This window comes from Puntigrus tetrazona, chromosome 18 (genome assembly GCF_018831695.1).
Source record: "Puntigrus tetrazona isolate hp1 chromosome 18, ASM1883169v1, whole genome shotgun sequence".
Classification (NCBI taxonomy): Eukaryota; Metazoa; Chordata; class Actinopteri; order Cypriniformes; family Cyprinidae; genus Puntigrus; species Puntigrus tetrazona.
Genome location: NC_056716.1, coordinates 19,937,327 through 19,957,914, shown reverse-complemented (window position 1 = coordinate 19,957,914; position 20,588 = coordinate 19,937,327). Strand labels below are relative to the sequence as shown.

The 20,588-nt window shown below is 36.6% G+C and overlaps 2 protein-coding genes across 2 annotated transcripts; both read right to left on the bottom strand.

Moving 5' to 3' along the window:
* Positions 1-3,715: 3,715 nt before the first annotated feature.
* Positions 3,716-12,769, bottom strand: LOC122323149 (galactose-specific cell agglutination protein gsf2-like). The gene is given in 14 exon segments (XM_043216817.1): positions 3,716-4,893; positions 4,984-5,167; positions 5,472-5,521; positions 5,524-5,567; positions 5,695-6,095; positions 6,180-6,358; positions 6,609-6,664; positions 6,759-6,902; positions 7,173-7,314; positions 7,392-9,063; positions 11,281-11,419; positions 11,571-11,711; positions 11,798-11,991; positions 12,608-12,769. Coding segments are annotated over 14 exon segments (3,642 nt in total). The 5' UTR covers positions 12,755-12,769; the 3' UTR covers positions 3,716-4,744.
* A 4,332-nt stretch (positions 12,770-17,101) lies between these two features.
* LOC122362767 (mucin-2-like) lies at positions 17,102-19,887 on the bottom strand. The gene is made up of 5 exons (XM_043264324.1): positions 19,768-19,887; positions 19,006-19,199; positions 18,784-18,924; positions 18,536-18,674; positions 17,102-18,374 (listed from the first exon to the last, which is right to left on the bottom strand). The coding sequence occupies exons 1-5, from the start codon at positions 19,885-19,887 to the stop codon at positions 17,103-17,105; spliced, it is 1,866 nt and encodes a 621-aa protein (XP_043120259.1). The 3' UTR covers position 17,102.
* Between the last annotated feature and the right edge of the window lie 701 nt (positions 19,888-20,588).

Sequence of the window (20,588 nt, the reverse complement as noted above, 5' to 3'; positions counted from 1 at the left end):
GGACTGTGTTAAACTCAAAATCATGTATTGAAGATACAGCTTGAGGATAAGAATTTGTGTTATGTTTGATGGATTTGTCAGCGATGAAACAAGAAAAGCTTATTGCAGAAAACAATGTGAATGCAATCAGGTAGAACCTGTAATCTGAGAATTTCAGGCTGGTCAAAGAGACTTTCACTATCGATTACTCAGAAATTAATCAGAATACATGAAATGGAGAAAAAAAAAAGTGATTCAATAGTGGACCAGATTTATGCTGATAGTCAAAACCTGTCTAAACTGGACATCCCAAATCCCTCTAATCTATATTTAATCATCCAGATATTGCAGGGGGAAAAAATGCATAGTTATAGTCCGAGAAATGTCATATGATATCATATGATGACTTATTTTGACTATAGCCCAAGAGATGGTAAAGGATACAGAACAATTATACTAGTCTTTTTTTTCCTACCCAACCTATTAAACAAATATTGTGTTTAGTTGATTTTTACGTTAGTTTCACTTCAGTGTATTATCTGTTCATGGCACAGCATTGTCATATAGCTTTATAATGTCATGACATAGGAACTCAGATAAATATACATCGATAGTTCTGTAAATATATATTGATAGATCATTCGATCTGTAAAAACTACCAGTTACACTCTACGGTGACATTTAATTTGATGCATTATCTTTCAGAAGCTAATGATGAACAGCTTTATATATTCTTTATATAATCTTTATATATTTTCCATATCAGAACTGTACATCTATGCAACTTAAAAAAGTAAAAAAAAAAAAAAAAATCAATATTAATCAATATTAAACAAGGTTATAAAAAATTCTGTTTATTGTTAGTTTATGACGATGTAATAACTAACCGCCAGCAAATCAAACCTGATTCTTTATATAATTAACAATGTAACAATTAACAAAGTATTTCAATGTATTTTGATTGACATATAATAGATCTATTACAACAGCTTGGGCTAAGCCTTTTCATGGTAATAGAATGCAGCAATTAATCCTGAAAAACTGCATACAAACGTATTATTTAGTAAATCCAACTCCACAGGCAGTTATTGTCGTCATGTGTAAACGTGAGTGGAACATTTTAATTATGTTATGTATATAATTTTTAGGTTTTATTTTGATAAAACCTAAAAAAGTTTTTCCTCACATCATAATTTATGCTATATCATAATTCTTATTATTAATTCCTGTTCATTTATAATTCTATTCATAATAATATCTATATTAAATTAGATTAAATGTTTAAAACTGTATATGAGGACATTAATATTTACCAACAATATACATGATGCAGATGTTTAGATTTTTTTTTACAATGAACTTGTAAAAACAAAAAAACTTATAAAAAATTACAATAAAAAGAAAAATGTTAAATAGTCCAATTATAATAAAATTATGTTATCCGTATATATCTGTATACTTTTTAATATTTTTCTTAACTTGTCCACTATCTTTTTTCAATGACCTTTAAATAAATTAATTAAATGTTTATTAATAAATACACGTGGGTTAAGTCAAATTTAGATTAAATAATTTTTTATTTTTTGTATACTTTATGGATGCTATTCAGATCCCTTTTTTGAATGATTTTCGAAATAAATATTTTTTATTAAATATTTTATTCATATTTTTTTTACCATTTTTCAAATGCATTAGGACTTTTGGGAAGCTTACGGAACAAGATGTTGGGGTCGAAGGTAAAACTCGCCCTTCAGAGCACTTTATGATGCCTAACTGCAAATGAATCGAACTTTTCTATAAAGCTGATCAGGATAGTCGCATTTTAAGCAAAGAATAGGTGTGTAGTAGAAATGGTTAACAGAAATATGACTAAAGCGTAGCAACATAAAATAACAATGACACGGAACAACGAACAGATAGAAATCTGGTCAAATACACAATGGAAACGAAATGAAAAACAGGTGAACTTAATTAGTAACTAACAGACAAACAAATGACAGGGAACGGGAATGGAACAGAAAGTAACCAAATGTTGGGCTGAACTGCTTGATGGATTTGTTCACTTATGAAATGAAAACAATGCCATTTAGTTTTTTTTTCATGCAGGCTGTAGAAATGTACTAACCACTGGCATTTAACAGGTGTGTTGCCTGGTGATTGCTAAAAGTGTAGTGTCACCCCCTTCCAATGAACAGGTCTGACTACTTTAGTAATATCCATGAGTACAATAAGTATCCAATGATATTCTAGGAAGTTGCGCTTCTAATTTTACCCTTTTCTATTCTGACATTAGGCAAGGTTAAAAAGGAAATGACTGATTGAGTCAGTGTGGAAGAACTTGATCGGTCCGCATAAAGCTGAACACCTCTGGTGTGAATTTAAATGCAGTCCTGGAGTCAAAAACTCATCACTAAACACCAATGACTTTCACTATATTGACTAAAGTTTTGGGACACCCTCTTCTGTAGAACGCTTCTAAAGGCACTTCTAAAACTGTGACAACAAAGATGGAAACATAATATATGAGTTTCTAGCTCAAGGACTGAATTTAAAGTCACATCAGAGGTGTATCCAGACCAGTCAAGTTCTACCACACTGACTGATCAGTCATTTCTTCTTTAACCTTGCCTTATACACAGAGGCATGGTCATGCTAGAATAGAAAAGGGTCCTGTCCAAAGCGCACGATTCCCTAGAATATCATTATGCGCTTTAACATTTAGATTTGTACTCATGGATATTACAAAAGCAGTCAAACCTGTTTATTAGAAGGAGGTGACCCAGTACTTTTTGTAGCGTATGTGTGTTAGACGAAGACATGAACTTGCTTTTAAACAACCAAAGGTCTCTTAATATTATTACATTTGGACAGCTCATTTTGACTTTGGTGTCACCTCTTTTACCTTTCATGGAGACATTTACACTATTATTTGAATGAATTGGTGATTTAATGCAAGTTGTGAATGTGAATGCAATCAGGTAGAACCTGTAATCTAAGAATTCACTAGAGATTCAGAGACTTTCACTATCGATTACTCAAAATCATCAGTATTAATCAGAATACTGTAGGTTCAAGAGTACAGGAAATGGAGAAAAAAAAATAATTCAATAGTGGACCAGATTTATGCTGATAGTCAAAACCTGTCTAAACTGGACATCCCAAATCCTTCTAATCTATATTTAATCATCCAGATATTGCAGGGGGAAAGAATGCATAGTTATAGTTTTAAGGATTCAGGTTATCGTCCGAGAAATGTCATATGATATCATATGATGACTTATTTTGACTATAGCCCAAGAGATGGTAAAGGATACAGAACAATTATACTAGTCTTTTTTTCCTACCCAACCTATTAAACAAATATTGTGTTTAGTTATTGTTTATGTTAGTTTCACTTCAGTGTATTACCTGTTCATGGCACAGCATTGTCATATAGCTTTATAATGTCATGACATAGGAACTCAGATAAATATATATCGATAGTTCTGTAAATATATATTGATAGATCATTCGATCTGTAAAAACTACCAGTTACACTCTACAGTGACATTTAATTTGTTGATACATTATTTCAAGTTGAAATGAATCAAGAACCAACCCAACTGTTGGGTTTAATTAACTTTTTTACTCATAACTGGGTTCAGTTCAGTTGAAACAACCCAGCATTTGCTCTGAAATGGCCTAAAAAGTGAATTGGAGTAACAAAATGTGAACTCAACAATAATTGTAGCCATGATGAATCAAAATGTTTAATGCAGAATGTAAAATGCAGTAAACACTGTTGTTTAAAAGAAACAAGGCACTGTTTCCATATATTCCCCCTTAAAGAAATACCAATACACACCAGCGATAAATATAAAATGTGTATTTATCATCATCTAAAATTGTAAAAGCATCAGAAAAACCTCATAGTGACTTATGTGCAGGTTGTAGTAATTACACAAAATAACTGAATTGAATTGGTTGTAAATTGATGACTAAAATGGATAGTTTAATATTTTTATATAATTCACAGGAATCAAAACCGACTTATCAACTCCATTCACATAGTGTAAAGTAAAATGTTCCATATATTTAATATGTCAGTTCTTACTAATGCATTGCCCTTGCACTTTTATGGAACATAATTATCTAATCAATCAATCAAAAAATGTGGGTGTAGTAATTTATTTTTGAGAAATTAATATATTTTATTTGGCAAAGGCACTAATACAAAGTGTATAATGTTTCCACACAAATTTTAAGCAGCAAAACTCTTTTCAGTATTGAAAATAATTACAAATGTTTCTTGAGCTGCAAATCAGTATATTAGAAGGATTTCTGACAGATCATGTGACGCTGGAGACTGTAGTAATGATGCTAATTATCAAACATTTGCTACTATATAAATGGTACAGTTGTTCAAGGTGTTTAATCAGATATGGACCAATTTTCACTGTTAACTAGTTGCTTATAACAAACATATTGGCTGTTTTTAGTATTTATTAGCACATATTGATGCCATATTTTGAATGACAATATTTTAGATCTCTTAACCTTACCTAAATAAACTCAACAACTACTAATATGTAGCAAATTAACAGTTAACAGTTAATAGTACGGTCCCCAAACTAAAGTTTGATTGCTGATATATTCCACTTTTATGACACACTTTGACCAACAACTCACATAAGAACTCTTTCAAAGCACACCAATTCTAATTCTCTGTTTATAAAGGAAAATATAGCATGTTTTGAAAAATAAAGAAACAACAGAGCTGACGTGACTAAAAGTCGTGCGATGGCACAGGTTGGTATCTGATTCTTTGCGCTCGGGCTCTGTAGACGATCACTCCACACACCATGGCTACTGTTGCCAAAAGACCAACAGCGACGACAACAAGGTTCAGATTCAGACCCGGGCTTGCGGTGACCTCTGAAATGTGAGTAAAGGTTGAAACGGTTAACACCATTTGTTCAGTGAACAATCATCTGTTAAATAAGATGAACGAATGATTCGGCTTACGTGATGCGCTCCTCTTCAGCCGCAGGGGCCCCTGGGAGATGAAGTGACTGCCGGTCTGGATGGGAGCCTCTCTTTTGCGATGGAGGTGGGCCGGTGGAGAGACTGTGCTGTTGATGCAGCCCTGAGAGCAGCGGGTGTTGGGATTGTTGACCTGACAGATGATGATTGAGCAGCTGATGAACACCTAGAGAGAAAGTGACAGAAGGCAGGGTTGAACAGAAGTTCTATTTTACTTGTAGATGTATTCTCTATATCAGAGTATATGAGAAGTAACCTTAAATACAAAATACAGCTACATGACAGCAAAAGTTAATTTAAGTTATTTTTTTATTTGGCAAAGGCACTAATGCAGCAAGGAATCCTGAAAAATCACATTTTAAGCAGCAAAACTGTTTTCAGTATTGATAATCCTAACATTTTTGTGTACGTGTGAGAGAGAGAAAGAGAGAGAGAGTTGTGTGTGTGTCTGAAATAAATGCCACTCTAACCTGGTCATGGAACCCAATGAATTTGAAGGCCTCCATTTCAAACTGGACATATGGTTGGTGGCTGGAGAAAACTGAACTGTTTCATCCACAATGCATCTGAAAAAAAAAAAAGCATTAGTTTGTAGCAAACTTCTTTTACTTTGCTTTTACTTTTAATATACTTTTACTACTTACAAGTTTATCATGAGAAAAAAAAAGATCAACTGTGTTTGTGGACTCTCACCCGTTCTGGATGATGGGGTAGGAGATGGGGTAGTTGGGATTATCGTAAGGTGTAGCCACACACGTCTCGAGGAAGATCTCAGTGTTTAGGACTGAAGTGACGGGCTCGATCTTCATGAAGATCTTATCGCCCACATCATACTCAAGCGGGTAAGATTCTGGACCCCTGCTGTTCTGGAAATCTGCAGAAGCATAAAACTCAAACTGATAGTTGAATGTTCCAAAACCTTTTTCTGAGATGATGATTGGCGGTCTGTGAGTATCGAACTCCAGCGTAACGTTGCTCCTTTTCTGGTATTTGCACAGGATTTCAATTTCTAGGTTATCCCTCCTGGTTATAATGTCTCTGGGATCATCGAATGTAATGATTTTATTCTTGAAGATGAGTTCATTATTGTTCTCCTACAAAGAAGCACAAGTTATCAAACAGTTTAGCTCTGGAATTCACCAGATCTGATTGGAAATGTTGATTATAAAACATCTCACCTCAATCTGAGTGCCACAGTCGTTTAGAAGTGTGTTGGTGAACAGGTGGGTAGTGTTGGTGTAAACCAGACAAGATGGATTTATCAGTCTCAAGTGGTCACCGCTGAGGTTTTTGATGGAGGATCTCTTAATTGTCACCGACATTGAGTTTTCAGTACAGGTTACACTCGTCTCAGGTCCTAAAAGAACAATAACATGCAAATGTTTCATCAGAGCAAGAAATTGATAAATTAATTCAAATAGATAAATGTGTAGTGAAAGATGAGTAAATAATCATTTTAATTTTGTTTGTTTGCTAAAAATGTATTTTGTCAACATTTAGGTGCACATTAGCATACAGCTAATTATTATAACAAAACATAATTCTAATAACAAAATGGAGAAAATTTAATTAATAATTCCATTAAATTGTTAAACTTATTTACCAACCTTTAGCATCAACCTTTGCAACAACACACCTCATCTCAGAGTGGTAAATGTCAAGTCTTAAAATAGAAAGTTTTTTTAAAATCAGCAATCATATTGTGATTTTAAAGTGGTTAAAAATGTAAAAAGTACATTTCACTTAGTAAAATATACCCATATTGTCCTTCTGCGATAAAGCAAAATGGAAAATGTTGGCCGTAGTTTTCTGCAGTTGGTGTCCAGTTAATCACATATTCCTCAGTGGTGGTTTTGTACTTTGTGCTGTTCAGAGGTCCACTAATGATGACATCAACGATTCTAGATTAAAAAAAACACAACAAAACAAACACTTTGAGAAACTATAGTAGTGCACAACCAAGTTCCAACATTTATTTTTATTTTCCCCACAGACAGTGGGTAATTTGGCTATTCTACTCCTGTTACTACCATGCTTTATATCTGTCACAAATAATATTTATAATGTAACAGAAATATGCTATTCCAAATTCAATTAAGAAAATACAAATAGAATAAATAAACAGTTTAGAACATTTAAAGTATTTTTTATTAAAACTTTTTTCTTAATACCTAGAAAAAGATGCAACAGCTTTCACTCTGATCTCAAGCTCTTGATTTACACGAGCCTGAAGTTGTTCTCCATGATGAGGAGTTGGGTGAAGAAACCGTGGTAGATATTCACCCTCAGTGCATGATGGTGCCGGACCATCAACTGAAATGTGTATACAGTATATATAATTAATCAAAAATATAGTATGGAAGAATTCTTTACAAAACTTCTAAACATACCTTTCAGAGAGAACTGAAGAGGTATTGTGCTCAGTGGTGAAGTTGTTGCAGCTGATGCAGTGGTTGTTGTAGGCGATGTAATGGTTGTTGTTGGAGTTGTTGAGGTTGTTGTTGTTGATGTAGTGGTTGTTGTAGGTGTTGTTGTGGTTGTTGTTGATGTAGTGGTTGTTGTAGGTGTTGATGTGGTTGTTGTTGTTGATGTAGTGGTTGTTGTAGGTGTTGTAGTGGCTGTTGTAAGTGTTGTTGTTGTTAATGATGTAGTGGTTGTTGTAGGTGTTGTTGTGGTTGTTGTCGTTGATGTGGTTGTTGTAGGAGTTGTTGTGGTTGTTGTTGGTGATGTAGTGGTTGTTGTCGGTGAAGTTGTGGTTGTTGTTGGTGATGTAGTGGTTGTTGTTGGTGATGTTGTAGTTGTTGGTGATGTAGTGGTTGTTGTTGGTGATGATGTGGTTGTTGTTGGTGATGTAGTGGTTGTTGTTGGTGATGTTGTAGTTGTTGGTGATGTAGTGGTTGATGTAGGTGTTGTTGTGGTTGTTGTCGGTGATGTAGTGGTTGTTGTTGGTGATGTTGTAGTTGTTGGTGATGTAGTGGTTGTTGTAGGTGTTGTTGTGGTTGTTGTTGTTGATGTAGTGGTTGTTGTAGGTGTTGTTGTGATTGTTGTTGGTGATGTAGTGGTTGTTGTTGGTGAAGTTGTGGTTGTTGTTGGTGATGTAGTGGTTGTTGTCGTTGATGTAGTTGTTGTCGGTGAGGTAGAGATTGTTGTTGTCTGTGATGTAATAGTTGTTGTTGTCGGTGATGTAGTAGTTGTTGTCGGCGATGTAGTGGTTGTTGTTGTCGGTGATGTAGTGGTTGTTGTTGTCGGTGATGTAGTAGTTGTTGTTGTCGGTGATGTAGTAGTTGTTGATGTTGGTGATGTAGTAGTTGTTGTCGGTGATGTAGTAGTGGTTGTTGTAGGTGTTGTAGTGGTTGTTGTGGGTGATGTTGTTGTTGTTGTTGGTGATGTAGTGGTTGTTGTTGTCCGTGATGTAGTGGTTGTTGTTGTCGGTGATGTAGTAGTTGTTGTTGTCCGTGATGTAGTTGTTGTTGTTGGTGATGTAGTGGTTGTTGTTGTCGGTGATGTAGTGGTTGTTGTTGTCGGTGATGTAGTAGTTGTTGATGTTGGTGATGTAGTAGTTGTTGTCGGTGATGTAGTAGTGGTTGTTGTAGGTGTTGTAGTGGTTGTTGTGGGTGATGTTGTTGTTGTTGTTGGTGATGTAGTGGTTGTTGTTGTCCGTGATGTAGTGGTTGTTGTTGTCGGTGATGTAGTAGTTGTTGTTGTCCGTGATGTAGTTGTTGTTGTTGGTGATGTAGTGGTTGTTGTTGTCGGTGATGTAGTGGTTGTTGTTGTCGGTGATGTTGTAGTTGTTGTTGTCGGAGATGTAGTTGTTGTTGTTGGTGATGTAGTGGTTGTTGTCGTCCATGATGTAGTGGTTGTTGTGGGTGATGTCATGGTTATTTGAGATACTATAGATGTTACAGAACGTCGGCTTCTGATGGCAATGCGTGGAGATATTTCTTTTAAAGGTTGATTGGTGTAGGACAGAGTAATCTTTTGAGTGGGGAAGTCTTCCAGCACCAGCTCGAATGAATAACTTCCAAGGACCAATGTGTGTGAATATGACAGAGTGCAGTTATGCTATGTTTAGAAGAAAATACAAAATTGTGAATGAACAGAAATATTCATGACCCATAGCATACTATTTTCTTACAGCATATGCTACAGAATGTATTTTTAAGTGAAGCTTTAGACATGTGCGTAGAATTGTTCAGTTAATTGGGCAAATGTGTCAGACCAAACGTTAATCATTACTCAATATTAAGATATGAAATAGTTGCTCAGAGGATTTTGTAAAAAACGTTTACTATTAAATTAAGCAATATAAGTTATTTTATTAATGTTTCAATTGTATTTTATTTCAGTATTTTTGTATTTTATTTTATTTTAGTTTAGTTTAGTTTAGTTATCTCTTCTTGGGGCCACCACTTTACCGCCCGGTATGGTGCAGACGGGGCCCCACCCTGGGGCCTGGCCTAGGGTCACAGTTTGTCCATAATGAACACCATGTTCAAGCATGATACAGGTGGCATTAGGACACCCTGGGGGGGAGGTCAACAATCGATTCATTGTTTCATCTGACCTTCGGCCACATGTCATGGACACTTGGGTGAAGAGAGGGGCGGAGTTGTCAACTGATCACCACCTAGTGGTGAGTTGGATCTGTTGGCGGGGGAGGAAGCTGGACGGACTCGGCAGGCCCAAATGTACGATGAGGGTCTGTTGGGAATGTTTGGCAGAGCCTCCTGTCAGAGGTCTTCAACTCCTACCTCCGGCAGAGCTTTGATTGGATCTCGAGGGAGGTTGGAGACATTGAGTCCAACTGGTCTATGTCCTCTGCCTCGCTTGTCGACACAGCCATTCAGAGCTGTGGAAGTCTCCGATGTCTGTTGTGACGGTAATGCCTCGAACCTGGTGGTGGACACTGGAAATAAGGCATGCCGTCAAGCTGAAGGAGGAGTCCTATCAAACCTGATTCACTTGTGGGACTCCTGAGGTAGCTGATAGTGATAGGGTCTGGGAGGAGTTCAGTAAGGCCATGGAGAAGGACTATTGGTCAGCCTCGAAGAGGTTCTGGCAAACTGTCCGGTGCCTCAAAAGGGGGAAGCAGTGCCCTGCCAACACTGTATAAAGTGGAGGTGGGAATCTGCTAATCTGCTGAATCACCTGGGGACATTTTGTGGTGGTGGAAGGAATACTTCAAGGATCTCCTCAAGCCCACCAACCCGTCACCCACTGAAGAAGCAGAGACCAAGATTTCAGAGGTGGACTCGACAATCACCTTGGCTGAAGTTGCCATGGTAGCTCCTCAGTGGCAAGACACTGGGAGTGGATGAGATCTGCCCTGAGTACCTTAGGTCTCTGGATGTTGTCGGGCTGTCTTGGCTGACATGCCTCAACAGCATCGCAGGAAGGTTGTGGAAAGTATCTCTGGACTGGCAGACTGGGGTGGTGGTCCCTCTTTTTAAAAAAGGGAACCAGAGGGGGATCACACTCCTCAGCCTATGCCAGGGTATTGGAGAGGAGATTTCATCCAAAGTCGGACCTCAGATCCAGGAGAAACAATGTGACATTCATCCTGGTTGTGGAACACTGGACCAGCTCTATACCCTATTTAGGGGACTGGATGGTTAATGGGAGTTTGCTCAACCAGTCCACATGTGCTTTGTGGATTTGGAGAAGCCATTCAACCTTGTCCCTCACGGAGTCCTGTGGGGAGTGCTCTAGGAGTATGGGATCCAGGGCCCTTTGCTAAGGACCAAAGCAAGAGCTTTGTTTGCATTGCCGACAGTAAGTCGGTAAGAAGGAGCTGAGCTGTAAGACGAAGCTGTCAATTTACCAGTCGACCTATGTTCCTACTCTCCCTTATGGTAATGAGCTTTGAGTCATAACTGAAAGGATGACGTCCCATATACAGGCGGCAAAAATGAATTTCCTCCACAGGGTGGCTTGGCGATCCCTTAAAGATAGAGTAAGGACCTTGGCCACTAGGGAGGAGCTTGGAGTAGACCCACTGCTCCTCCACATCGTGAGAGGCCAGCTGTGGTGGCTCGGGCATATGTTTCCAGCATGTGCCACCGGGAGGAACCCCGGGAAAGACCCAGGACACACTGGAAGGACTATGTCTCTCAGCTGGCCTGGGAACGCCTCTGTGTTTTCCCCGGAAGAACTGGCGGAAGTGTCTGGGGAGACGGAAGTCTGGGTGTCCCTGCTTAGACTGCTGCCCCGTGACCCAGCCCCAGATAAGTGGAAGAAGATAGATGGATGGATGGGTTTAGTCATTCACATTTTCCTCACCTCATCCAATGTAAAACCAGCAGGTTGGTTGCAGATTCCACACTCCATGTTTTGTCTGAGTCCAAATCTGCATGTGACATGGTCACCATCAGGATCAAAGGCTAAAAGATTGTACCTCCTGGGACAGTTTTGAGGAACTCTGCAACACAAAACAATAAAGCAACATCTGTGTAGAACTGCATGACTTTATCATGTTGAATGACCTTGAAAAATATGAATTCATTTTAATGACAAAAAGATTCATTTTAACTCCATAAACTTCCATTAAGTCTGTTGAACAGCTGATTTACCTGACAAATGGTAGGGTGGTTGTTATTGGTGATCGGTTGGGCTCTGAGGTGTCTGATCTCACACCAAGGTCAATGTAAGTGAGAAGACTCCAGTCTCCAGAATTTGTGACAGTGTTGTAGATCCAGCAGCAACCACTTTTGCTGTTGAAACATGGACATTTCATATTTACATATTTACAGATCCTTTTGTAGTGAATGATTCTGTCCTTAAAAATATATTTACTTACAGGAGCTGGAATGGGCTGTTGGTGGAAACTATCTTTGTTATCACTCCCTCAGACTGACACCAATTGTCACCATTTGGACTTGAATCTACTTGACCAATCACAGAACTGACATCATTTCCACAGTCTCCAGAGATGCACGACCAGTAATCATATCCATAACAGGAATGGTAGGTTGTCTTGAAGCGAAGCTCAACCTGAAATAATCAGTGGTTAAAAGGGTCATATGATACGATTTTATGTTTTCTTAAAGTGTTACAAGTTGTTTGTGCATAGATAATATCCCTTAACGTTCAAAGACTAAAGTTCCAAAATCAAAGAGATATTCTTTATTTAAAGTTATGACTTGTCCACATTTCCACGAGCCAACATACAATTTAGGAAACAAGATGCAAAACATATTAAATTACAGAACTTTATTACAACACGAAATGTGATATACGTGGCAGTGGCAGTTCATTTAACTCTTTTAACAACATTATAAGGACTATTCAGCAATGAAAGAAGAAGGTTAAATTGGCTAAATACATTTAGAAAATGTACAAAAACAAATAAATAAATGTACTACTCTACTGGCAGGTTTTGTACCTTTTTTCTGAGAGTGTACATTTTGAATTTACAACCAGTCTAATGGGTGAAGGTTAGAATACCTATGTTGGCTAATTAAAAATACATACTGCCAAATGCATAAATATATAAATGTGAAAAGCAAATAAAAGCATACATTTATATATTTATTTTACAGTGCATCACAATTCACTTTAACAAGGACTGTGGCTGCTATTGATACAGTTATAATTCAGGAGTTCTCACCTTGTAAGATCCATCGTTATTCCTTCTTGGGTTGAAGGTCATTGAGCCCCCATAGAAGTGTGAAGCTGTTACCGTGGTGACCAGCAGAAGCTCGGCCAGGAGCAGAGAGGTGAGAGACATGTTGATCAGTGCTGATGTCTTCTGCATCTGGGAGAAACTTTCAGTTTTATTGTACCTAATGGAGGAAATGACAGGTGATGATCTTGCATGTATTCCTAGAAAAGGCAAAGACAGTACAGGCAGTAATAGTTTCAATTACTGCTAAGGAATGATTGCCATTTACATTTTCTTTTCTTGTGTTTGTGGTTAGACACACCACCATGACCACAGTTTTTAATTAAAACCGAAATTGAAATATGTTAATGTAGCCTATGCATTACTTAAAGATTTGTATTTATTCATTTGATTTATTTAAATACTAAATGGCATATTCTTTTATAAATCTTAATTTTATTCCTTTTAAATTTAATCTTGAATCTTCGATCTGATTATGTTTTATTCATTTCCATATAAAGCTGATGATTGACATTATGAGCACAGGCCAAATTCCATGAACATGAGCTAAAAGGAAGTTCAGGAATCTCGAACAAATGAAAGAAAACCAGACAAACAAACCAAACCAAAGTTCATCACTGTGGCCATGCTTTCTAATTAAAACTGAAACATGTTAATGTAGCATGTGCAAACATATACAAAATGAAATATGTTTACATAGCGTATGAAAACATAGCGTATGTGAATGCGGATAAATACACGTTTATATATTCCTGGAAGGAATAAGCACTTTTTTTCCCTTTGCACAAAGACTTTGCTGGTTTGCTTTGTTTGACTGGTTTTGTTTCACAGAGGCGTTGTCTTTTAAATATTTTTTTTCAGGTATACTAAACTTAGTTATAGCTCATGCTTATGGAATTTTGACTGTTCTCATAATGTCAATCATCAGTTTCTAAAAGGAATATGACACTTTATATTTAAATAAATCAAACAAATAAATATAAATCTTTAAGTAAAACATTGTTTGGTATTTATAATTTCTTAAATACTTGATTTCAGTTCTATATATATTATATATATATATATATATATATATATATATATATATATATATATATATGACATATAATATATAATGCTTGTACAATGTAACATTATAAAAATTAAAATTCTGACATCATTTACATATTTGAATTGTTGTTTTTCTTAAAGGGTTAATTGATTATGATTTCACCTTTTTTAAAGGGATTGTTTACCCAAAAAAGAAAATTCTGTCATTTATTACACACCATTATGCTCAGAAAAACGTAATTTGTTGATTTTTTCAAAATTTAAATAAGTGGCAAACACTTTATTTTAGCTACATTTAAATACATTTAGACTAACACTAGTTTTTGTTTTTTTTCATTATTCTAAAATAAATTTTTGCAACCACTTACCTTTAAAAAATTAAGTATAATTTTTAATGTATCATTTAATCAAACATATTGTTAACCAGTAATTGCAGTTTAAATCAGAATTATTATAGTTAACCCAAACTGAAAGTAACATGTATAAAACGTTACCTAATATAATTTAAGCATTAAGTGATTTAAAATATAGTATTGTTGAAACAACAACAACAACATTTTCGCTAGATGCCAGAAAAACATTTAGGAAATAAAATAACACAAAGATTCTTTTTTTAACTTAATCTTTTTTTTATAAAGTAGCAATTGTTTATTTTCTGCCCGATCTTTTTCTATATATACAGACATTATTTAAAAAAAAAGAGAAAATAACATCAATGACCAAAACACAATATTACTAAAACTTTAAATGAAAAATTTTAAGATAAAAATGTAGATAAAAGAAGGAAATATATATCATCCCAGTGATAGTAAAATAACACTGCTTCACCTGCATCTGACAGGGTTTATTAAGTGCTTTAGGATTCATGATAGTTGAGTTTGTTCTGCAGATTTTCCTTCAGATGATTGTCAGTCAAGAATTTGTTTTCACACCTCTCTTAAAAACATTTTGATTGTTTTTCCAGACAAGTAACCAAATGGCAGAAGCATGAGAACAGCACTGTAATTACTTCTAATTCTGTAATTACTCTTCTCGGTAAAGGATCTCATCTTTCAAAAACACGAAACTGCTTTATACCCAGTTCGTCATATGTTTATAAGAATCAAGGCATGAATAATTAGCAACATAATACATAGAATTAAAACTGATTTACTAAATTTTTGAATATATGGATAAGAGACACAAATGAAATAAATTTAAGTGGTTGTAAATTGATGACAGTTTGAACTGATTCACAGAAATGAATCAAACTTATCAACCCTGGTAGCATTTTGGTTACTGAATTTTTAAATGATAAATGATGGTGGTCTAAACTGTTTCCGTTTATATGATTGCACCTTTCGGAGCACTAACTAGTTGTTTATTTGCATGCATGTGCACATTACTAGTACTTATAAAGCACGCGCTTATTCTGCACGCTCACATTTCAGATCCCTTAATCCACCCAATACACCTAAACTTAACAAGTACCTTACTTACTATTAGTAAGCAGCTAAGTTTATGGAGTTTGGTGAAAGTGAAAGTCATAGTTTAATAGAATTGGTTCTCAAACTAAAGCGTGACTGCTGATATATTTCAAGTCTGTTTTAAACTCACATTATTTACTGAAAATGCTTGCAGAAGAGATTCACATCACAACAGAGCTGACGTGACTAAAAGTCGTGCGATGGCACAGGTTGGTATCTGATTCTTTGCGCTCGGGCTCTGTAGACGATCACTCCACACACCATGGCTACTGTTGCCAAAAGACCAACAGCGACGACAACAAGGTTCAGATTCAGACCCGGGCTTGCGGTGACCTCTGAAATGTGAGTAAAGGTTGAAACGGTTAACACCATTTGTTCAGTGAACAATCATCTGTTAAATAAGATGAACGAATGATTCGGCTTACGTGATGCGCTCCTCTTCAGCCGCAGGGGCCCCTGGGAGATGAAGTGACTGCCGGTCTGGATGGGAGCCTCTCTTTTGCGATGGAGGTGGGCCGGTGGAGAGACTGTGCTGTTGATGCAGCCCTGAGAGCAGCGGGTGTTGGGATTGTTGACCTGACAGATGATGATTGAGCAGCTGATGAACACCTAGAGAGAAAGTGACAGAAGGCAGGGTTGAACAGAAGTTCTATTTTATTTCACTTGTAGATGTATTCCCTGTATTCTTCCGAAAGCAAGGTTACTTTTCATATAAACAGTTACAGAGATCACTCTCAGTTGTTGGTCCCCATTGGCTTTCAGTGTTTTTTCCCATACTATGGAAACTGAAGAATCATGTTCACGACCCATAATGCAACTGCATGACAGCAAAAAGTCACCGCATATTAAATACAGTATCACTAGACTTCTGATGGAATGAATGATGAAATGTTTTATATATTTTTAAAATGTATTAAAAATTACGATGAGCGTAAACTAGGGGTCAACCAAGGAGTTTGTGTAAAATGTTACATCTTCATATAAAAATTTAATTAAATATGAAAAATAGTCTATCTAAAATTCACATTTGTACAGAACATATTGTGCTCAGAAAATGAATGAATGAATGACAGTTTTTTTTTAACAGTTTTCAGTATTGATAATAATAATAATGTTAATGTTTTTTGAGAAGCAAATCAGTGTATTAGAATGATTTCTGAAGGCTGTAATGAAGTACATGAAATATATTTAAAATATATTCAAAGAGATGTATACTTGAGATACAAAAGATAATAACGTTTCACAGTATTCCTGTATTATTATTGTATTTTGATGAAGTAAATTCAGCCTTCCTGAGGAATAATAAGAGGCTTCTTCTAAAAACCTTACTGATCCCAAATGTTCAGTTTGTAGTTTGTGTGTGTCTGAAATAAATGCCACTCTAACCTGGTCATGGAACCCAATGAATTTGAAGGCCTCCATTTCAAACTGGACATATGGTTGGTGGCTGGAGAAAACCTGAACTGTTTCATCCACAATGCATCTGAAATTAAAAAAAAAAACATTAGTTTGTCACAAACTGCTTAGACAAGTTTATCATGACAAACTATGTTTGTGGACTCTCAACCGTTCTGGATGATGGGGTAGGAGATGGGGTAGTTGGGATTATCGTAAGGTGTAGCCACACACGTCTCGAGGAAGATCTCAGTGTTTAGGACTGAAGTGACGGGCTCGATCTTCATGAAGATCTTATCGCCCACATCATACTCCAGCGGGTAAGATTCTGGACCCCTGCTGTTCTGGAAATCTGCAGAAGCATAAAACTCAAACTGATAGTTGAATGTGCCAAAACCTTTTTCTGAGATGATGATTGGCGGTCTGTGAGTATCGAACTCCAGCGTAACGTTGCTCCTTTTCTGGTATTTGCACAGGATTTCAATTTCTAGGTTATCCCTCCTGGTTATAATGTCTCTGGGATCATCGAATGTAATGATTTTATTCTTGAAGATGAGTTCATTATTGTTCTACTTCAATACTTCAATAAAAGTTGTTGTTGTTGTTGCTGCAGTGGATGTTATTGGAAATGTGGTTGTTGTTTGTGTAGTAGTGGCTATTGTGGTTGTAGTAAGTTCAGACTTGGTTGTTGTTGCTATCATTGTGGTTGTCTCATGTGTTGTGGTGGTTGTCTCAGGTGGTGTTGTGATTGTTTCAGGTGTGGTGGTGGTTGTCTCAGGTGATATTGTGATTGTTTCAGGTGTGGTGGTGGTTGTCTCAGGTGGTGTTGTGATTGTTTCAGGTGTGGTGGTGGTTGTCTCAGGTGATATTGTGATTGTTTCAGGTGTGGTGGTGGTTGTCTCAGGTGGTGTTGTGATTGTCTCAGGTGATGTTGTGATTGTCTCGGGTGTGGAGGTTGTCTCAGTTGTTGTGGTGGTTGTCTCAGGTGTTGTTGTGATTGCTTCAGGTGATGTTGTGATTATCTCGGGTGTGGTGGTTGTCTCAAGTGATGTTATGGTTGTCTCAGGTGGTGTTGAGGTTGTCTCCAGTATGGTGGTTGTCTCAGTTGGTGTTGTGGTTGTTTCAGTTGTTGTGGTTGTCTCAGATGTGGTTGTTTCAGATGGTGTTGTGGTTGTCTCAGGTGTGGTGGTTGTCTCAGTTGGTGTTGCAGTTGTTTCGGTTGTTGTGGTTGTTTCAGATGGTGTGGTGGTGGTCTCAGGTGGAGATGTGGTGGTTTCAAGTGGAGTGTTGGTTGTCTCAGTGGTTGTGGTGGTTGTCTCAGTTGTTGTGGTGGTTGTCTCAGTTGGTGTTGTGGTTATTTCAGTTGTTGTGGTTGTCTCAGTTGTGGTTGTTTCAGATGGTGTTGTGGTTGCCTCAGGTGTGGTGGTTGTCTCAGTTGGTGTTGCGGTTGTTTCGGTTGTTGTGGTTGTTTCAGATGGTGTTGTGGTTGTCTCAGGTGATGTTGTGATTTTCTCAAGTGTTGTGGTGGTTATCTCAATCAAAGTTTTGGTTGTCTCAAGTGGAATTGTGGTTGTCTTGGATGTTGTGGTCGTCTTAGGTGATGTGATGGTTGTCTCAGGTTGCATTGTGGTTGTCTCAGTTTTTACCAACTCTTTTATAGCACCAGTTCCATAATAATTAATAGAACGTTGATTCCTGATGAAGCTGATAGGAAATTTTTCTTTTGAAGGTTGGTTGGTGTAGGACAAAGCAATCTTGTGAATGGGGAAATCCTCTAGCACCAGCTCAAAAGAATAAACTCCACGGACCATTGTGTGCGAATATGACAAAGAGCAGTTATGCTACATTTGGAAGAAAATAAAAAAATGTGAGTAAAATAGTGAAATAGTAAAATAGTGCACTTGTGTGTAGCTCATCTGGGGAAATAATTACATGTGTAAAACCAGACATGAGACAACAGGTCAAACTATCAACAGTTGAAATAGTTGCTCAAAGTCCTTACCTCATCCAATGTAAAACCAGCAGGTTGGTTGCAGATTCCACACTCCAGGTTTTGTCTGAGTCCAAATCTGCATGTGGCATGGTCACCACCAGGATCAAAGGCTAAAAGGTTGTACCTCCTGGGACAGTTTTGAGGAACTCTGCCGCACAAAACAATACAGAACTGCATGACTTTATCATGTTAAATGCACATGTTGATTCATTTTAACACCATAAACTTCCATTAATTCTGTTGAACAGCTGATTTACCTGACAAATGGTAGGGTGGTTGTTATTGGTGATCGGTTGGGCTCTGAGGTGTCTGATCTCACACCAAGGTCAATGTAAGTGAGAAGACTCCAGTCTCCAGAATTTGTGACAGTGTTGTAGATCCAGCAGCAACCACTTTTGCTGTTGAAACATTTCATATTCACATTTTGTTTAGATCTTTTTACAATGAATGATTCTGTCTTTGAAAATATATTTACTTACAGGAGCTGGAATGGGCTGTTGGTGGAAACTATCTTTGTTATCACTCCCTCAGACTGACACCAATCGTCCCCATTTGGACTCGAATCTACTTGACCAATCACAGAACTGACATCATTTCCACAGTCTCCAGAGATGCACGACCAGTAATCATATCCATAACAGGAATGGTAGGTTGTCTTGAAGTAAAGCTCAACCTAAAATGTTTTATTCATAGTTGTGCATAGTTGTGATTGCTATATTTTTATTTATTGACTTGAATTTAGAAAGCTGCAGAATTGGACCACTGAATCATTCTTATGAGGAACATTATGTTCAATCAATTGATGGAGACATTTGAGGATTAATACAAGTGCATAAAAAGGTATGTGAACACCCCTTAAGTCATCGTCATGGTGATTATTGTTCATTAAAGCGCTGTATCTTCAGTTTTGTTGATTTAACAAACTGCAGTTATATTTAAGTTTAAGCTAGTACTTCGGAGAGGTTGACTCATGGTTTTAGTAGAAATGAATGTTTGTCAAGCATGTGTGTCTCCAAACTTCAAAATGCATATTTACTGTATATAAAAATGAAAGTAATAAAATAGTAACTTTTTTGTTAAATTACTCTGAGTTAGCATAACTACTGAAATAAATTCTAAAATGCATTCATTTTTGTTAAATGCCTACATAAATTAATATAATTTAGTTTTACAGTGCATTATAATTTACCCAACAAGGACAGTGACTGCTATTGATACAGTTATAATTCAGGAGTTCTCACCTTGTAAGATCCATCGTTATTCCTTCTTGGGTTGAAGGTCATTGAGCCCCCATAGAAGTGTGAAGCTGTTACCGTGGTGACCAGCAGAAGCTCGGCCAGGAGCAGAGAGGTGAGAGACATGTTGATCAGTGCTGATGTCTTCTGCATTTGGTACAGCTTTCTGTTTTATCGTATCTGTCTATAATCTGGCCTTTTCATGAAAGGAAAACAATGCTAAAGAATGATTGACAGTTGCAGTTTCTTTTTACGTCTTTGAAGTTGGACACACAGATTTTGGTTCAAACTGAAAAATATATATATATAAATATACTATATGCAAATATATTCTTGGACTTTAATATCTTAGAATTAACAATCACATTTGTTTTCATTTTTATTTGCGCAAACATTTTAATTGCACATGCAAAAGAATGCAACCACGTTTTTTCCAAGGTGGCATTGTCTTTGAAGTGGTTTTAATTTTTGTTCTTACTGGTAAGGTTTACATACGGCGCCCTTACAAAAAAGCAAATTAACCAGTTGAGCTAGATGAGCAAATGAATTTCCACACAGCCAGTAAATGATGCTGAACTTCCTTTCAGCAGATCGTCTTTGTGGAATCTGCACTGGGCTGCTTGTGTCGATTATCAACTTTACATGAGGTTAAATAAAACATCTTCAGATCTTAAATAAAAGTTTCTCTATTAAAAAAAATATGGTTTAAATATTATAAATATTAAGTATCTGTATCAAAGAATAAATCAATGTGAAATTATGTTTCATTCGTTACAATATCAGTGTTTATACTCTCTGAAATATTAGGCTTGGATTAGTATTATAAT

Excerpts from the sequence above, each read along its gene's own strand:
- LOC122362767 (XM_043264324.1), bottom strand. The coding sequence starts at position 19,887 with ATGTCTCTCACCTCTCTGCTCCTGGCCGAGCTTCTGCTGGTCACCACG. Across the intron at positions 19,200-19,767 it reads ATAACGATGGATCTTACAAG|GTTGAGCTTTACTTCAAGAC; the intron begins GTGAGAACTCCT and ends AAAACATTTTAG. Across the intron at positions 18,675-18,783 it reads ACCACCCTACCATTTGTCAG|AGTTCCTCAAAACTGTCCCA; the intron begins GTAAATCAGCTG and ends TTTGTGCGGCAG.